General features: G+C 38.9%; 2 protein-coding genes across 5 annotated transcripts in view; one reads left to right on the top strand and one right to left on the bottom strand.

Moving 5' to 3' along the window:
• The first annotated feature begins 208 nt into the window (after positions 1-208).
• LOC135113614 (U6 snRNA-associated Sm-like protein LSm4) lies at positions 209-4,515 on the top strand. Its single transcript, XM_064028979.1, has 4 exons — positions 209-353; positions 1,740-1,880; positions 2,081-2,261; positions 2,582-4,515. Exons 1-4 carry the CDS (start codon positions 273-275, stop codon positions 2,677-2,679), a joined length of 501 nt encoding a protein of 166 aa, XP_063885049.1. The 5' UTR covers positions 209-272; the 3' UTR covers positions 2,680-4,515.
• The window catches only part of LOC135113613 (Fanconi anemia group M protein-like), a 37,343-nt gene continuing 23,740 nt past the window's right edge, over positions 4,421-18,023 (bottom strand). For all 4 annotated transcript variants that reach the window (XM_064028976.1, XM_064028975.1, XM_064028977.1 and 1 more), the window contains 12 exons: positions 16,936-17,154; positions 13,760-16,737; positions 12,771-12,913; positions 11,491-11,599; positions 10,860-10,964; positions 9,539-10,315; positions 9,267-9,429; positions 8,588-8,791; positions 8,070-8,167; positions 7,687-7,781; positions 7,391-7,518; positions 4,421-6,521 (listed from right to left, as the gene is read on the bottom strand). In XM_064028976.1, the coding sequence (XP_063885046.1) occupies positions 7,416-7,518; positions 7,687-7,781; positions 8,070-8,167; positions 8,588-8,791; positions 9,267-9,429; positions 9,539-10,315; positions 10,860-10,964; positions 11,491-11,599; positions 12,771-12,913; positions 13,760-16,737; positions 16,936-17,154 (4,994 nt within the window). In that variant the 3' untranslated portion in view covers positions 4,421-6,521; positions 7,391-7,415. The remainder of the gene's footprint in view (positions 6,522-7,390; positions 7,519-7,686; positions 7,782-8,069; positions 8,168-8,587; positions 8,792-9,266; positions 9,430-9,538; positions 10,316-10,859; positions 10,965-11,490; positions 11,600-12,770; positions 12,914-13,759; positions 16,738-16,935; positions 17,155-18,023) is intronic.

Below are 18,023 nucleotides of genomic sequence, written 5' to 3'. Positions count from 1 at the left end.
CTGTATCATTATAAAAATTACACCACAAATAAAATAAATAAGCCACCAATTACTTTTATTGTCTCCTAAAATACTATCAAAGAGTACCAATATGGCGTCAAAACAGCTCTAGGCACCATTATATTATAGTTCGTTCTTACATTCAATAAAACAGCTAGAGAGATCCAGTTCATATTCACATAAGTAGAATGAATAGTTTTCAATACATATAACTGTAAGAATATTGGAATATTTACCCTTAATTTTGCAAATGGTATGGTAGGAGTATTCGTATGGTGCCGCGGTGGCCTCAAGATGGCGCCTGGCTGCCTCATTTGTTTACATCCACACAAGGCGGCAGAGAAGCAAACATGGTGAGTGTGGAGGCGCCTATTTTTCTCATTTAACGGGGAAGTATGAGGCAGTCTGAGCCGGCAGGGAGACCAGGAGACTGTGAAGCGTGTGTGACGTGAAGATAACAGAGGAATGGCGGTGTGCTAGTGAAATGTTGTGTGTTATGAGGTGGTGTTCCTTGACTCCGAACCATCATTCAGGAAAACTTGTGTGTGTGTGTGTGTTGCAGTCTTATTCTCTAGTATCTAATAATAATGTGCTGAGAGTTGAATGGCAGAGTTATATCAAGGCTGGGATTTGAATAGCGTGGAAGTTTGAAGACAGTTACAGTTTCCCTCGTGATTGGATAAGTATTCTTGATTACTCTGGGGTGTAGCACTTTTACTTTGTTTTCTTCTTCTTTTCCCTTGTTTACCTGAGAAAATGTTCATCTTTGCCAGTAGTTAAGGTAGTGTTCTCTGATACAGTAAATAACAGGTTAGTCATTCCAATACTGAGAGTGACAAGACCTTGACAGCTCAGCCCTTCATTGTTAAGAGTGACAGGACCACCACAGGGAAATGAAAAGTGACTATTGCAAAGAGTCCAGTGTTGTCCTGACAGACAACAAAACTGTACAAACTTATGGTAAAGAGCATATCTGAATTAAACAGATAGTTTCCTAAACAAAGGATAAGTTTGTCCTTCTTTTGGCAGCATTCTTAGTATTCCCCTGGTCCAGCCAGCGTCTGTTGTTATAAGAACATGGCCAGGCTTGAAGAACACACTAAACCCTTGCTACCGTGAATGTAGCAGTGTGTGAATCACAAGATCCAATTGATGAACGAGTCTGTTGGGGTGTGTTTGTGTGTAATTTCATAAAGGTTAACTAGTGAACAGAAGCTCTGAGAGTTAAGCAGGTAGTGAAATGTCTGGTAAATTTTTTGCCAGTTTTTTAAACAACTAGAATATGATTCAAACCTTAAACTTACTTGTACCAAAATGTTCATGTCTAGAACAGTGAACCCAATTATCCTCATATAGAGGATAACAAACCTAATCATCTTCTTGCAAGGAATAGCAAACCTTGCTGTGAGTGGGTTTCCTAATCTTAACAAGATCCAGAATGCCAGTACTTAATAAGAATACTAGTATATATATGAGTATACAGAATTTTTATTTTACCATTGAGAGATGTATTCTCAATGTCTGATATTACTTACCAGGTGTGTGTGTGTGTGTGTGTGTGTGTATATATATATATATATATATATATATATATATATATATATATATATATATATATATATATATATATATATATATATATATATATATATATATTACAAGTATGTAAATGTGTGCATGACCAGTATTGTGTGTGTAAGTACTCATTTTCACTTTGTTTTGTGGGCGTGTGTGGGCAGCTGCCCCTGTCACTGCTCAAGACAGCACAGAACCACCCCATGTTGGTGGAGCTCAAGAATGGGGAGACATACAATGGAAACCTGGTGTCCTGCGACAACTGGATGAACATCAACCTCAAAGACGTCATCTGCACCTCACGGGTCAGTATGTGGCTCGTCTCTCCTCATTCTGTAGAGAAAAGCATGGTATTGAGAGTGATGGGGTTCTCTGTCAAGGTATTGAACAAATGCTGAGATCAGAAGCAAGTTTACATTCCTCCAGTGTGGAAATTCAATGTTTCTTTCACTCTATCCCTCTCTTTTAGTTTTAGCAAGGCACACTCACCTTTGGTGCTCCACAGGATGGCGACAAGTTCTGGAGGATGCCAGAGTGTTACATCCGTGGCTCCACCATCAAGTACCTGCGGCTGCCTGACGAGGTGATTGACCTGGTGAAGGAGGAGGTGGTGGCGCGGGGCCGCGGCCGAGGGGAGAGCAGAGGCCGAGGTGGCCCTGGCCGAGGCCGTGGTGGCCCTGGGAGAGGTGAGTTTGTAGTGCTGGTTGCTTTAATGATGTTCCTTAATGTCTCTCAAGGCATGTTATGAACATTCACTTGGAGAAACTACAAAAGTAAGCTGCATAATCACTTCACTTAACACAAATTAACCTGTTTTATAGATGTTTGATTTCTAAGAAGTATTCGTGGATTTGGTTTATCCTTACTGTTTCAGAAATTTTATTTTATTAATTTGACAGCATATATAAGCTATTAGACTACTCACATGAAAACACCTGACTCCTTGATAATATTATCATCACAAACACTTCCTTGACTAACAAGTGTTCATAATTTTCCCCGCCAGGAGGCTTTGGTGGGCGTGGGCGTGGCGGGCCACCCGGTGGTGGGGGCCGCGGAGGGCCGGGGCGAGGTGGTATCAAGAAAAAGGAAGGATTCAAGTAGCTATTAGATGAAAATATTATTTATTTTGTTACAAGAATTTACAGCCATGGGTGTGTGGTTCACCTGGTGGTGTTGCCTTCATTGGCAACTTCCTTTGCCAACACAGGACTTGTTTCAGTATGAAATACATGAAGTACAAAGGAAATCTTTGTAGCATTGTGGACATTTCTTTGGTTGTTGATATACATGAGTAAAATTACCTTCTATCTTGTCATCACTGAACAGATTAGCCTTTGCTAAGTCTAAAGCCATTAGCAGACATAACCATATTTTCAGTTTCTTTTGATCTGACATGTTCAATATTTGGTGAAGTACATTACAAATTCTAAATAATCAGTGTTATCTATACTTTATATCAAAGTTTATAAGTAAATGAGGGATGCAGTTTTTTGTTTTATTCCATATAATATAAAACACATCTGCTTTATGAAACTAAGTATGGTTTTATTTCCTGTTTGTAGCACCACAGGAAATTAACTGTGACCACAGAGTAAAACAGAATATTACTATTTGCTGTATAACTGATATGATTATGGGGGCATGCCTGTATCTGGGCTCTTCCTGGTGGCCCAAGAATATTCTGTTTTCCACACACAGTCTATACCATAACCTCACCACACTCTCCACAATCAGTTTGGAACATAAATGCCTTATCTTAACAAAAGTGCCTTAGCTTAAGTGCCCCTCATTTAGGGTGAAGTCAGCCAGCAATACAGATGAATTGCTTTGTGTTTGCCACATCATGGCTGTGCAGATCCATATTGTCACTAGTACACGGTTAAATAAGAACAACAGTGTAGAGAAGACCAAGACATTCCAGTGTGTGTTGGCGTGTAAGGTGTAAAATCTCTGCTACATCCCTTTATGGCAGTGGCTACCTGATATGTCAATGAATACTATTAATTTACTAGTGTTATAAGTGGCTAGCTGCATTATGTCTAAGCCAGTACAGTACAGTGGTCCACAAGACTGTAACTTTCCAATGGGGACTGATAGAGTTAAGTGTGAATGACTGTATGTGGTGCCTTGTCTGGGCTGCCCTGCACGGGATTGCTGGCCTGGTATGTAGATAGTGATAGATTGTTATTGTGTTATGAGGTGTGACACTTTGCCTCAGCTAGCTTTCTGTCAGTGTGAATGTCAACCTGGTACAAGTGGCTATGGCTTGTCAATATAAAGTAGGAAACATAATATGGGCTAAAGTGTGAATAAATGGTGGAAGACTGTCATGAGTATCTGGTTCATAAACACACTGTGGGGGACATACTGTGGATCTATGGGTTGAGAGAGAGAGAGAGAGAGAGAGAGAGAGAGAGAGAGAGAGAGAGAGAGAGAGAGAGAGAGAGAGAGAGAGAGAGAGAGAGAGAGAGAGAGAGAGAGAGAGAGAGAGAGAGGTAGTGTCTTGTCTTATCTCATTTCCTATAAGGGGTGGAATGTTAGCCTATAATATAGACAAAATTAATTTAACAAACATGACTGACATAAAAGTATCCATAGCCAAAATGAATTTCAAGGAGGGAACTGATAAAGCTTTCCTCAACAGCATATCCACTACACATGCCACACCCCATTTGTTATGTTATTTGTCTATGAAGTTACCAAGATGTGTCTTTCCAGTCTCATTCACTCTGACTCAAGCCATGATGAGGCATGTCTAACAAAATAGTGAAAGGTTGAAAATAATAATGACAAACAAAGCCAGCATTGTGGGGGTTTTAGCTTTGTACTTCAGGGATGTAAAGTGTGTGTGTGTGTGTGTGTGTGTGTGTGTGTGTGTGTGTGTGTGTGTGTGTGTGTGTGTGTGTGTGTGTGTGTGTGTGTGTGTGTGTGTGTGTGTGTGTGTGAGACATGCAATGTAAAACAGAAATTTATAGTTACCATACTTTGTCATCTGCAATGTATTACTGGTTCCTTTCAAACATGATATGAGATGATAATTAGCTTGAGGGCAACACTACTTTGGAAGACACACAAAATGCATAAAAGAATGCCATCACTTGTCCTTATCTTAAATTTTATCACAACTGTTTTGAGGACTTTCCCAATAAATAAAACATCTTCCATCACTGTAGCTCACAGTCATCAACTCCTATGACAACACAAATATTCAAAAAGGTACAAAGGTTTCACTGACTAATCTCAGCAGTTTTTAACCAATATCTCTAAGCACATGGAGGAGAAAGTCAGCAGGGAGGCCTGAAAGACATCAATAGGCAGATCTAGCCAATGGAGCTCCTATGAAAATGACAAATATCACCTGCCCCAAGACAGTGTTCAAAACTGCCCCTGCTGGTCTGAAGGCAATAATACATCTCAGTAGCCATCACAGTAATGGATTAGGTTCATACTACTCCAGTCTGTGCAACACCCACCACAAGACCAGTTCTCACCCTCAATGTTCCTTGAATTACTGACACAGAGCAAACTTAACTACAATATGTTTATATACAAATATTTAAGGAAACCAAATGTAAATACACACTTACAAATATCTTAATATCACAGTTAAGCTGCATAATGCAGAGAAGTTTATAAATAATGTAGTGTATTTACAGAATCTTTTAACAGTTATATATATACAAGGCACTGACAAGCTGTTTTGTGACATACAAGAGAGCACCACAGTAAAGGCCCATCACACAGACAATCACCATGTCAGCAACACTTCAGTAAACTCTCCTTGTGGTGATGCATCAGCAGCACACACATGATGCATCCTGAACCACAATTGACCTGAATCAAATTAAATATCTCACCAAATTATTCTGAGTCTTCAGTGAGTGTCAGTGCTGTATAGAGAAACCTAAACAGAGAATCACAGCATTGCCAAGCCTGGGTGTTTGGGATCACACTCCTTTTCCTCTACCAGTCTGTGAAGGAAGGCCACACTCTGCTCTCCTTGTCTTTAGTTACTGACAGATTCATAAATGCTTTCTTCACTGTTTATTTCCTTTTTATATTAAATGTGCATTATTAACATTACCCACACTAAAAAGATTACCATCCACTCTCATTATGTGATTTCCTTAACACTTGATTGGGACACTGCCCTATTCACCTTTGTTATTCTGTCAAAACTTAGCCAGTAGCTGTAAACTTGTTCCAGTAAAAAAATAAATATATAACATTACATAAAAATAAAGGTATATTGCACACAGCAAGTGACCTCTATCTGGCTGCTGGTTAAGTTCACAGTAATTATTAAAGGTAAATTATACTTTAACCAACCACATTACCACATCATCAACCACTAAGTACGGGTTCTTGGCATACTGCAATACCCACGGGTGACACTCAAATGGAAGCTTAATGTAATATAAAACCCTGAATTGTAAACATAGAAATTTCAGCACAAAACATTCCATTTGATATCATCCTGAAATGCACCTTGTTACACTTCCATAGTTAGATATGCTGTGCCTTGACAACCACCACCAGAATCTTTCATGTGGAGCACCGGCACTCACTGAGACACAACAGTCACAACAGACATGAAGATTCCCCAGCAGAGAAATACTGTGAGTCTATCTGGAGTGCAGGTTAAACTGGGACAAAACAATGCTGGTGTTCTTGGTGCTATTCTCACACTCATACAGAAGGCACACTTGGAACCTTTGTTCTCCATTACAAGAAAGAAATATGGAAATAATAGATAGAACTGGGGGAGAGAGAGAGAGAGAGAGAAAACTCCTTACACCCACTGCAGGTACTGAGTTGAGCTTCAGGACAGCTTCCCCCACTCAGACTGGTGTTGGTGAGGTTGGTGAGTGTAAGTTCCAGGGACAGTGTTGGCCGGCTGTCTCCACATCCAGGCACCAGCCCATTTGCAGGATGCTGTAAACCTGCAAACAGATACTTCTTTTACACTGTGCTGCTCAGCCTTCATCTCTACCACTGTGCTACTCCTGTATGCTCCTCACACTTACTCACAACGATGCTATATACAATTCCAAACTGTGCCTATGCAATAAGCCCATGTACCAGGTTAACATTCGCCCTGACAAAGCAAGCCACAGCAAAATGTCACACCTGTTATGAACAGAACCACAAAGGAGAAAGTTCCCAGTCCCCTCAATGGTGACAATTTTTCAACCAGTCCCATTCCGGATTGCTTGGTCATTAAGTAATAACACAAACCACTACAGCTAAACACATATCATTAAGGCACAATTTGCTTCTTCAAAGTCCTCATTTTTTTTACTGGTAAAGTCACCTGTAATAAGATCCTGTTGAAATAAGCTTGCAGTGCAATTGAATTATCCAAAAAAGTTTGGGCAATGAAGAAGCAACAAACAACAATAACTTTTCAGGTGTGGTGGTGTTTGTCCAAAGAGGCAATTCAAGCAGCAAATCTGAATGGCCCACTGATGTTCAGTATATATTTCTATGTAAAATATTCTTTTTGAGTTCTTAAGACTGGTGCATGCATAATAACCATATTTCACTTTTAAAAGAAATTTAGAAAGTAAAAAACACATTTTATTGATTGATATACACTTTCTGTATCAATATTCTTTAATTTTCATTATTTAACTTTCTATAATTATGATGAAAAATTTTTAACCACAATAATTTATGATTTTTTTTTTACAAATCCAGACCTTAAAAAAAAAAAGATCTAATAATAGAAATATGTTCCTTATTTCTAAAAAAGCCACTGTACATACAAATAGCTGGTATGAAACTGTAATGACAAACAATTGCCCCTAACCTGTCATAACACAGGGAGTGAGCAATCAGGGCAGCATGTCTTCCCTGAATTGCCTGGTGAGCTGCTGCTTCACAGCCGTGGCACGCTCCAGTGAAATCTTGCCCTTCTTCTGTATGCATTCAACAGAACTGAAATTATAACAAGAAAATTACTCTTTCTAAATAGGAACAGATGCTGAATTTCACAAAGCATTTCATGACTATGAATAGGGATGTGGATTTCATGTTTTAGTGCATATGTGCATTCATGAAATGCTCAAAGACAGCAGCATGTAACAAAATGGTGCCAGGTCTTACCTAGTGATGAACTCCCTAACAGTGCTGAAACTCTGGGCAAGGGCAACAGCAGTGGGGTAACTAATGTTTGGCAAAGTGAGGTAGAACTTTGCCATCTGCAACAGACATTGAACTCAGACAAACATTCAACACTGCCAAACTTATCATGTTGTGTCCTTGTCAAACATGCAACCTTCTATGGTATGCAGGAAACTACTTGTATCCCCAGACAGTGAAAAGTAATTCAATCTACAATTCCTCCCACTGACTAATCCAATGGTGGCATCCAGGTAAAACACAAATGAAATAACAGTAATAAGTAAACTATTCTCTATTAACAACACACTGAATTTCACTCATTTAGTGATACACAAAAAAATCTATAAACTAATACTGCCACATACCTGTTGCCTTTTTTTAGTCATTGTGGGTACAACTGATATCTTAAACCCCTTAGTTTTCTCCTGAAGGAGCAACTGCCACAACAAATGGGAAGTTTCTTCTGCAACAAAAAAGGCACAAAAAAACATTAAAGCTTACAATTTTGATAATGTAGAAACATCAGATATAAAATAAACATATTTGTCCCAAAGTAAATGTCTGTGTAAACAATCAAGGTCTAAATGAAACCAGAATAAACACTACTAATAAATAATAAATAATAATAAAATTAACTAATCCAGAAACATCAAATAAGTCAAATATATTAAAATCCAAGTGAATGTCTAAACAAAAACTGAACAAACACTAAAAATCTGTACACAAAAAGTTCCCATATAAGGATGAAAAGTATGGTAGTGAACTGCTAATAAAGTGTTCTAGTATGAATTTCCTGCTGCCTCACCCCAACTTTACATGAGGGTGAAAAGTTTGGTAGTGAACATTTACTAAGTGTTTCAATAAGAATTTTGTGCCACCTCACCTTGACCCTTGGAGTAGAGCACCTTGAGGGCTGACACCTGGGTGCAGGCACACACAATGGTGTCCAGGTATCGGGAGCGTGCCTGGTGTGCTGGGCTCCCCCTGGCTGCCTCGTCCTCCACAATGAGCACAGGTCGCTCATACAGTTCCAGCATACCCTGCACTCTCTCCACCAGGTGGCTCCTGTGCTGGGTGCTGCTGAACACTGGCAGTCAATGGAAAAGACTCAATCTCATTATTTTGTTGCATCTTCTACCATATCTTCCAATACACATACTTTCACAATCTCTCAACATTTCCACAGCACCAAGTTACATGCAGTTACGTGAATTTGCTACATAAATATCAGTCAATGATATGTAAAATCTTTTAGAGACAAGCTTCTTCATGCTTGATGATATTGGAAAAGACACAAACTCATTACTTTCTTGCACCTTTTACCAAATTCGCTAATACGAGTATGCATATTTTCATATCTTACCATTTCTGTGGCACCAAGTTTAATGCAATTACAATAACTTGCTACAGCACATAAATATTACTCATTGATATGTAAAATCTTTTAGAGACAAGTTTCTTTATGGCATTTTTTACATAGAGGTACAATGGCCAAGGGCAACAACAAAAAAATAAAATATAATAAAATGAAAAATAAAAAAGCTAAGGTGCCAGTCCCTTACCTGTCAGAGAGAGCCTCGCTACAGCCATGCGTGTGGAGACGGCATAGTGAGCATGAGTGAGTTGGACCACTGCTGTGTGGGCTCTGTAGCGCAGCCTCAGTCGCGACAACACGTTGCCTCCACTGTTGACTTCACTCGAGTCAACCAGCACCCCGACAGCTTCCTGAGACACATCAACTTTATACTGACAAGTGTCTTGACTTCCTCTGAATCATAAGCCACTACAAATTTTATATTGACAATATACTGCAAGACATAGCCAAAAACAGTACCTGTGGTGTGCTGCTCCCTGAAGACTGGCTGAAAGAGAAGCTTGAATTGTGAGGCTCAGCAGAGACAAAGAAACTACTGGAGGACTTGTTGAGTTGAGGAGACTCTGGCAAGAGTGACTGGCAGCCTCCCATGGATGACATAGGACTGGGTGGTATGTTGGAAATTACTGATATATCTGCATTTTCATTAGAATCCTTCTCAGTGGTTTCCTTGCTTGGTCCACCACCACCACTACCAGTACCACTATTAGCCCTTTCTTGGTTTCCCCCATTCCTTCCTATGCCATGAGGTGCCTGCTGCACATTCACTGCACTGCCACTCCTGTTTGTTGCTGGCAGAACATAACTGCTTTTACTAACTAGAGAACTTGTGCTTTCAGGTCTACTACTGTTTGTAAATCTTTGTTCACTTCTGCTGTTGACAGGAACCACTTCATCAGACTGCTTGGAGGGTCCTGATGGTGATTTAAATGGATTGACCTCCATGATTATCTCCAAACCTTTCTCATCACCAAGGCCATCTCTAGAGCAGCTTGGTGTGTTTTTGTTGCAAGCCACAGTAGTGTTCCTGACCTGGATCCTCACACTCATCTCACTGACTTGATGTAAAGGCTGTGTCCCCCCCACACCAGTGAGTGACTGATCTTTCACTGGACTCTGTTCATTCTCTGTATCTTCTTCACTTGTAGACTCATTCATTATTATTCTTTTTCTTTTTGCTTTATTGCCAGTAGCAGCATCTTCAGTTTTCTTGGAATTTCCTTGATCCTGAAGAGCCTAGAAAAGAACAACATAGTAAGGTGATGTGAGAACTTTGTGCAACTGATGGCAAAAGCTGGACACACTAGCAAAACACACACACACACACACACACACACACACACATCTGAAAGGCAAATAGCTACAATTAATAACTAAACACTAAAGTGCATGCCATACTATGAGTGCAAGCAATGGACCAGTAATGCCACTTAATTCTGGGCCTCAGTATATAGAACAGGGTAACAACTTCTTTTCTCCATCACCTTTAACTTTCCCAGTACCTACTTAAGGTTGGAAGAACCTAAGAATGGATGGTCATCTCTAGACACTTTACTGTTTCAGCCATATACAATTAAACCCTCTCTAAATTTATGGATGAGGATAAATGGTGGAATAAGTAGGTATGTTTTATGCAGGGTCTCATGTTCTTAGGTTCTCTGTACTGATTCAAATATGCAAAACATGAAAGAAAACAAAGTATCTAAAATGTGAATATTAGGGAAAGAAGAATAAATATATATTCACAAAAAGCATACAAACACCTGCTCCTGCTCCTCACCTGGTTGATGATGGGGTCCTCTGCCAGCATTGTGTCTCCAATGTATTCTGTCTCATACTCCACAAAGCTGTTGTCCACCACAAAGCTGTCCTCTCCCTCCTCACCCTGCCACAGAGAACACAAAAGAAATCTGATCAGTACAAAAGAGCTATACTGGATTATAGTTTAGCCAAAGTGTGTGTGTGTGTGTGTGTGTGTGTGTGTGTGTGTGTGTGTGTGTGTGTGTGTGTGTGTGTGTGTGTGTGTGTGTGTGTGTGTGTGTGTGTGTGTGTGTGTGTGTGTGTGTGTAATAATAATAATAATAATAATAATAATAATAATAATAATAATAATAATAATAATAATAAACGGTTCATTATTCAGGCAGTTAACAAACTGAAAATGTACAGAGGGGGTGGGAAAATACTTAGTGTGTGTGTGTGTGTGTGTGTGTGTGTGTGTGTGTGTGTGTGTGTGTGTGTGTGTGTGTGTGTGTGTGTGTGTGTGTGTGTGTGTGTGTGTGTGTGTGTGTGTGTGTACTTGCATATAGATTTTGAATTTGATTCAGTACTAGATGTATTTGATGTACATAGATATAAAGATTGACAGATTTGATACATTAAACCAACTTTTCTATGGCTGTGTTCCTCACCTCACTGGCATCTGAGTCATAGAGGTAATTGTACTTGGGTGGGGGAAGGTTGAGCTGAGCCTTCCCCTGCATGGGACTCACAACTGACCTCAGGTACACAGCCCTCATGCTATGGGAGATAATCAGGTTTAGTCAACTCTACTTAAATGAGGCTCTTTATAACACCTAGAGGCACTCTGGTCATGTTCATGTGACCCTAACTTGAAAATATCTGCCTAAGATACTCAGCAAAAAAAGTTTAAATGTTTTAGTAATGGACTGATTTTAACTTCAACAATATTTTACTTTTAAACAAAGTTTATAAAGTAAAAGCTACACATAACTGATTTATATGAACCTTTTATCTCAACATTCTTCTACTTTTCATCATTTCAAATTATGTAGTTTAATTTTTTTTTTAATTGCAAAAACTGTTTTTTTTTTCAAATTCAAAATTTTTACATGTCTGGTAATAGAGATATCTTCCTTACTTAAAGGAGACACATTGTACGTAAGTTAAATTTTCTTTTCTCTTCACAGGAAGTGTGTATGTAATAATATAAAACCCTTAAACTCTAGAGACCCAAATGGGGGACTTCCTACACTAACAAAAATAAACATCATTATAAAAAGATATAAAAAGTGAAAATCTAAATCTGGAAGTACATTTAATATGAATGAGAAAATTGGAAAGTCAAATATTACAGCAGATCAAAATGGTACATAAATTATTAGAGCAAATATTAACTATATACTTAAATTTTGGCACACTTCTGAAAGCATGTGAAAATTTGACTTGACAGATAGAATGACTGCTCCAGGTGTGCCTTTATTTCTGGGAGTGTGAGACATATCTTGCCACTGTTTGTTTATTTCTTTCTTTCTATGTGTGTGTGTGTGTGTGTGTGTGGTCTCTCTCTCTCTCTCTCTCTCTCTCTCTCTCTCTCTCTCTCTCTCTCTCTCTCTCTCTCTCTCTCTCTCTTTGCTTTTTTAGTGTTTCTCTCTGAATACATTCTTCCTCTCTCTCTTCTCCATTAAATATTAAACTTGAGGTTTATAACTTGTCAATCTAGTCATTTTAGTTGTGAAATGTGATTTAAAAGAGTAAATTTAAGACCTCATGATCAAACAGTCATGGAAAAGACAAATTAACATGCAACAAATTAAAAAAAATAACATGCAGTCAGGGACAGAAGAGTAAAAACTTAATCTAAAAAAAATAATCACAAGACAATTAACTGCTGCTGTACCAAGACTTTTAGCAAAGGTCAAGGTGCATACAAGGGCGCCTCAACACTCACTCCTGTGCGTTGTCCTGCGAGAGGTACGTCCTGTCATCCATAAAGCTGCGGTCATACTCCTTCTCCTCCTCACTGGACTCATCGCTGGAGATACCCTTAGTATCCAGTGAAATTTCTGCCTCATCGTCAAGGTATTCAAGCTTCTGAAAGCAAGTGTATTTTGATAAGTTTTTGTACACGTTTTTAAGCAGAGAGAGAGAGAGAGAGAGAGAGAGAGAGAGAGAGAGAGAGAGAGAGAGAGAGAGAGAGAGAGAGAGAGAGAGAGAGAGAGAGAGAGAGAGAGAGAGAGAGAGAGAGAGAGAGAGAGAGAGAGAGAGAGAGAGAGAGAGAGAGAGAGAGAGAGGGAGAAAAATAAATAAATAAATAAATAAATAAATAAATAAATAAATAAATAAATAAATGAATAAATAAATAAAAAATAAAAAAAAATACAGGGAGCAGTTACAATGCTGGCTGTGCTTGTCCCTATACTTTTGTGTTGACTTTTTTTGTTGTTATTGATTTATTTTATTATTTTGTATTTACTCTATGTCCATGTTTTTTTTGTTTTCTTTTTTACAGATACAGTGATTGTTTTATGTACTTAGGTTGGTTCCAACCTACACCAAAAGTCAATTTACGAAGTGGTATAGGAACATCATAACTTGAGGACCCCCTGCACACTCATATGTAGTGAAAAAAGTCTCCCTTCATTAAGCTCCCTAGCATGGTGAAATTGTTTGCATGGAGACTCAGGAGAGAAAAGAGAGCAAGGTGAAGGTTAATCTTGTCTCTTTACACTACAGAAATATTCAAAAGAGCTTAGAAAAAAAAAAAAAATCTAAAAAACTCAAGACATTGAATGAGAACATTTTTGTATTGAAAGGGTTAATATTTCTCCAAGAAACTCATATTTTTCAAGTGTAATTTGTTTGGAGTTGGAAATGAATCCATGTAAATCTTTTAAAATCAACAATCATCAACAGACATTTCTCAGTTACAGTACATACCTTCCTTTTCTTCTTCTTTGTGAAACTCTTCACTTTCTGCTGCTTGGGTTGAGGAAGGCCAAGAACTTCAACAAAGTCATCATCTTCATCATCAAACTGATTCCTCATCTTGTTAGCCACAGCCTTCCTGAGGGGAGCTGTCACACATGTGCTGACGGTGCTGGTCTTGCTGCTCCCTGAGGTTGTTGATGCCTTGGACACATTCTTCTCTGAGTCACTACTAAGGAGAGAGTCTTCCTGGTCAGACCCCACTACATGGTACGCCTTGCGCTTCCTTGTAATAAGAAGCTGTGTCTCATCTTGTGTTGGCGACATGAATCTGCTGTTTTCCTTTTTCTCGGGTTGTGTTAGGGACATAAATCTGCTACTTTCTCTTATATCAGCTTGTGTTGGGGACATGAATTTGTTACTTTCTCTTGTGTCATCTTGTGTTCCATTTGAAAAAAATCTTGTGGTGGAGAGATTTTTGCTTCCTTCATGTGTTCTATTAACCTGATCCTCATTGGTAACAGGCATTGGGTACAAAATGGTACTTGAATTCTTGCTACCTGAAACATTTTCACTTTGCACATCATTCACACTACGAGGTATTTCTACAAGTTTGAGGTCTATATCTGCAAGGAGAGATTCTGACATCTCCTCAAACTCTTCATTCTCCTGGGCGCAAAAAAAGATATGCTTTTCCCTGACATGCTGATGCTGTGTCTTCTGCTCAATGGCATGATTACTTTTACCAGGCAGTTTTGGCAGAGTTCTACTAAGAGACAACCTGGGACCATCACGCACTTGAGAACTGGTGGATGTGCCAGGAACTTCACACTTGTAACTAGTAGCTTCTGACTCATGATGACTGCTCCTACTCAGACTCAGGTTAGACTTTGAAGCCAGGTGACCAACCGACTGCATCTTATTCATCTGCACTTTTTGGGAGTGAATCGGTGAAGGTTTTGGAAATATATTAGAGGTGGAGGCATGCTGTGTACTACAATCAGACTTCTCGTTCATAAAGTTGAGAACCTGTGTTACGCTCAGTCCATAACTTGAATTGTCAAGGTTTTCTGCCACTGAGGACCTAGCTGTAGCTGGTTCAACATCACACTCTGCAATGCGTTCAAAGAGAGAGCAATCTTCCATCAGATCAGGAGAGTTGCTGACGGCTGCTTCATGATATTTATTACTGTCCTTGGCAGATTTCACTTTGGCACCTTGAACTACACCATGTTGACTTCTTTCTCCATGTTGAGTATTTGTTGTGTTCATTTGACCTTTAATTACATTTTCCTCCCTTAGTTTCTGAGATGACTGAGGTAAATCTCTTACAGAGTTTGAAATATTACTGCGGCTCATGCACGCCATGTCCTCTTTATTTTTCTCCTCAGCTATTTGGTTCCCACTATCTTTACTCAAGTTAATCATATTGAGGTCTTCAAAAAGAAAACTGGAATCATTTTTGCATTCAGAAACCATATTTTGCAAAGATTCAACATTTTTTATTTCACTGAATTTTTCATTAAGATTACTTTTTTGAATTTCAGGTTTATTAAATTCAACAGTAATTTCCTCTTCTCCATCTCCTGCATCATGATATAATTTCTTCTGAGATTTTTTTCCACTTTCTTCCACAACAGAAATTCCATTACTAACTTTGGATTTGTCAACAGAAAGGATCTCAGCAATGGATTCTAATTCAGGCACTTCAGGCTTGGCAAATCTACTTAACTTAGACTTGAATCTGTTGCGGTGGTCCAGGTGAGGGGCAGCCTGCTTGGGAGTGTCTTGCTGGCCCTTGTCTCCTCTCACAGAGGAGTGACCAACACTACTGGGAGAGGCATTAGTATCTTTCCAGGGTATGGGAGAAAACTCTCCAACAGTAGACAGTCCAGGAGTGAACTTCTTGAACAAGCATTTGGAGACAACTTTAGGGGTTGAGGCACAATGCAGCGTACTGTTTCTGCCAACTATTGGAGATGTGTCAAGTTCTATCAAGTCAGCAGCATCTCCAGAAGTGCCAAAAATTTTGTTTCCATTATCATTAGTATTTATCATGACCTTGTTTTTGGTACACTGAAATTTACCAATAACTGGAGAAACTTCTCCAATGCTCAATAAAGAAGTCTCTAGTTGCTGTTCATAGTTATCATTGTCATCTATTAACTTGCAGGCAGTATTATTAGTATGCTTACTTGTACTTGCACTTTTAGCCCCAGACACTTCCTCTGTGATGAAAGATTCAAAGATATCCTTAGAACAATATAATGCATTGACTTTTTGTCTCACTGTTGGTGTTTTCTTTAGGTTCCTGGTCACCCACTTATTGCAGAATTCTAAGACTTCTGATGGACTGTCTGGTTCTTCTATCTCTTTATTATCATCATCATCAATCTTTGGGGGAGGCACCAGTATGTCAATGGACAAAGCATTTCCACTTGGTATTGGGAAGAACAATTCACCTTCAATATCACCTTGTCTTTCATCTTTAATTATTCTGGTGTGGTTCTCATTAAGTCTGTTACTTTTGCTAGGCTCTGTCTTGCCCAGAAATTTATGTCTGTCATTCTGAGACCCAGCTGAACTCCCAGGTGTGTTTTGAGCTAAATTCACATTGTCATCCATCAGACATATGACATCATCATCATCATCAGCACTGTTCACATCATCATCTCTCATGTGCACAATATTGGCATTCACAGCACTGCTCTTAACACTAGATTGGCTTGACCCCACCACTAGCCTCCTTGTGGCATCCTCAAAATGCTCCATTCCTTTTGGCTGATTATCCTCTCTATCTTTTGCTTGAGACTGTGTCATCCTGCTGAACATAGCAGTGATGAGAGAACTCTGTACAACCTTTGCCTTCTTTCTCTTGTTTGTCACAGCATTTTGCTTCCTTTTCCCCTTTTTCTCTTTTTTGTCTTCTTGATTCTGTCTGTCATTTACTCTTTTGAAGTCAGGACTTAACTGGTGAACTTCCTCATCATCTGTTGGGAAATTACCATAATATATGAAAATATTATTAAGTAGACATCAAATATTTGTACTATGAAAGAACAAAGTGAGCAAAAAAAAACCAGTAATCTCCACTATATCATGCACTACTGCAACACAATTTTGATAGAAAGTAATAAAAACATGACAAAGCAACAACAACAACAACAACAAAAGATGAAGTCCCACACCTTCCACATAAGCCATGTTGAGGAATGCCGCCATCTCCAGGCCATACGGGTCCTCATCAGCGCCAATGTGTTGCTGCAGACCGATGAACTCTGTGAGCTCCACCAAGTGCAGGGTGAGTGGGGAGTGGCCCACCAGGTGAGTCATCTGGGGGAGGGACTGCCACGGCTGGTAGCTGCCCAAGTTGATGTGCCTCTTGGAGTCAAATGTGTAGTTGGAGGCTGAGAGAAGAAAGATGAGATGCAACATAACATCCAAATTTGATATTAATATGGGAAAACTCTAACACGGTATAAGCCTGAGTGATGAAAATGCAAAACTGTGTACACCAGTTTTTATTTTATTTGAGGATTAACACTTTTCTATGTCAAAATAGTTCACCAGTTTTCTATTCCCTTTTTACACATTTCTTATACCAGGTTAGAATTTTTACAATAGTACACTCCTACATGGTGCATCTCCTTGGGTCAAACACACACCAGGAGGCTAAGAAAAGGACTAGTGAGAGGCACCACAACATCCAAATTTGACATCAATATAACTGAAATCCTAAATGATGTGCCTCTCTGGATCAGACACTAGGAAGCTAAGGAAAGGACTAATGAGAGGCACAATAACAAAAAAATCTGACATAATTATAACGGAGAGTAGAGTCCTAAGTAGAAGTTAAGCAACCTTCTACACTTACTTCCAGTTTTGAGCACTTTTGTTCACTCAAGTGCTCTGATCTGCTGGTAATATTACACACTCAAACAAATGATAGCTTCTTGGTCAATATTGGGTCTTAAGATTTGAGGAAAATATTATACACAGTGTTAGGGAGTGTGACATATTAAATTACTTCAGACCATGACTGTACATCAATTGAAAACAATTAGACAAAAAAAGTCATTAGGGTTGCTACTCCACAGATACCATTATAACAAACAGGAACATGGATGAAGTTCACAACATAAGCAATAATATATAATAATAGTGTTATTCATATTTTTTTATTCCTAGATTATCTAGGTTCAATTTGTTATATTTGCCACTGCATCTATAACAGAAAAGAAGTAAAAGGATACAAAAAATAATAGCACTCAATAAT

Source organism: Scylla paramamosain, chromosome 26, assembly GCF_035594125.1.
Source record: "Scylla paramamosain isolate STU-SP2022 chromosome 26, ASM3559412v1, whole genome shotgun sequence".
In the NCBI taxonomy this organism is placed as follows: Eukaryota; Metazoa; Arthropoda; class Malacostraca; order Decapoda; family Portunidae; genus Scylla; species Scylla paramamosain.
This window is presented reverse-complemented; position numbering and strand designations above follow the sequence as displayed.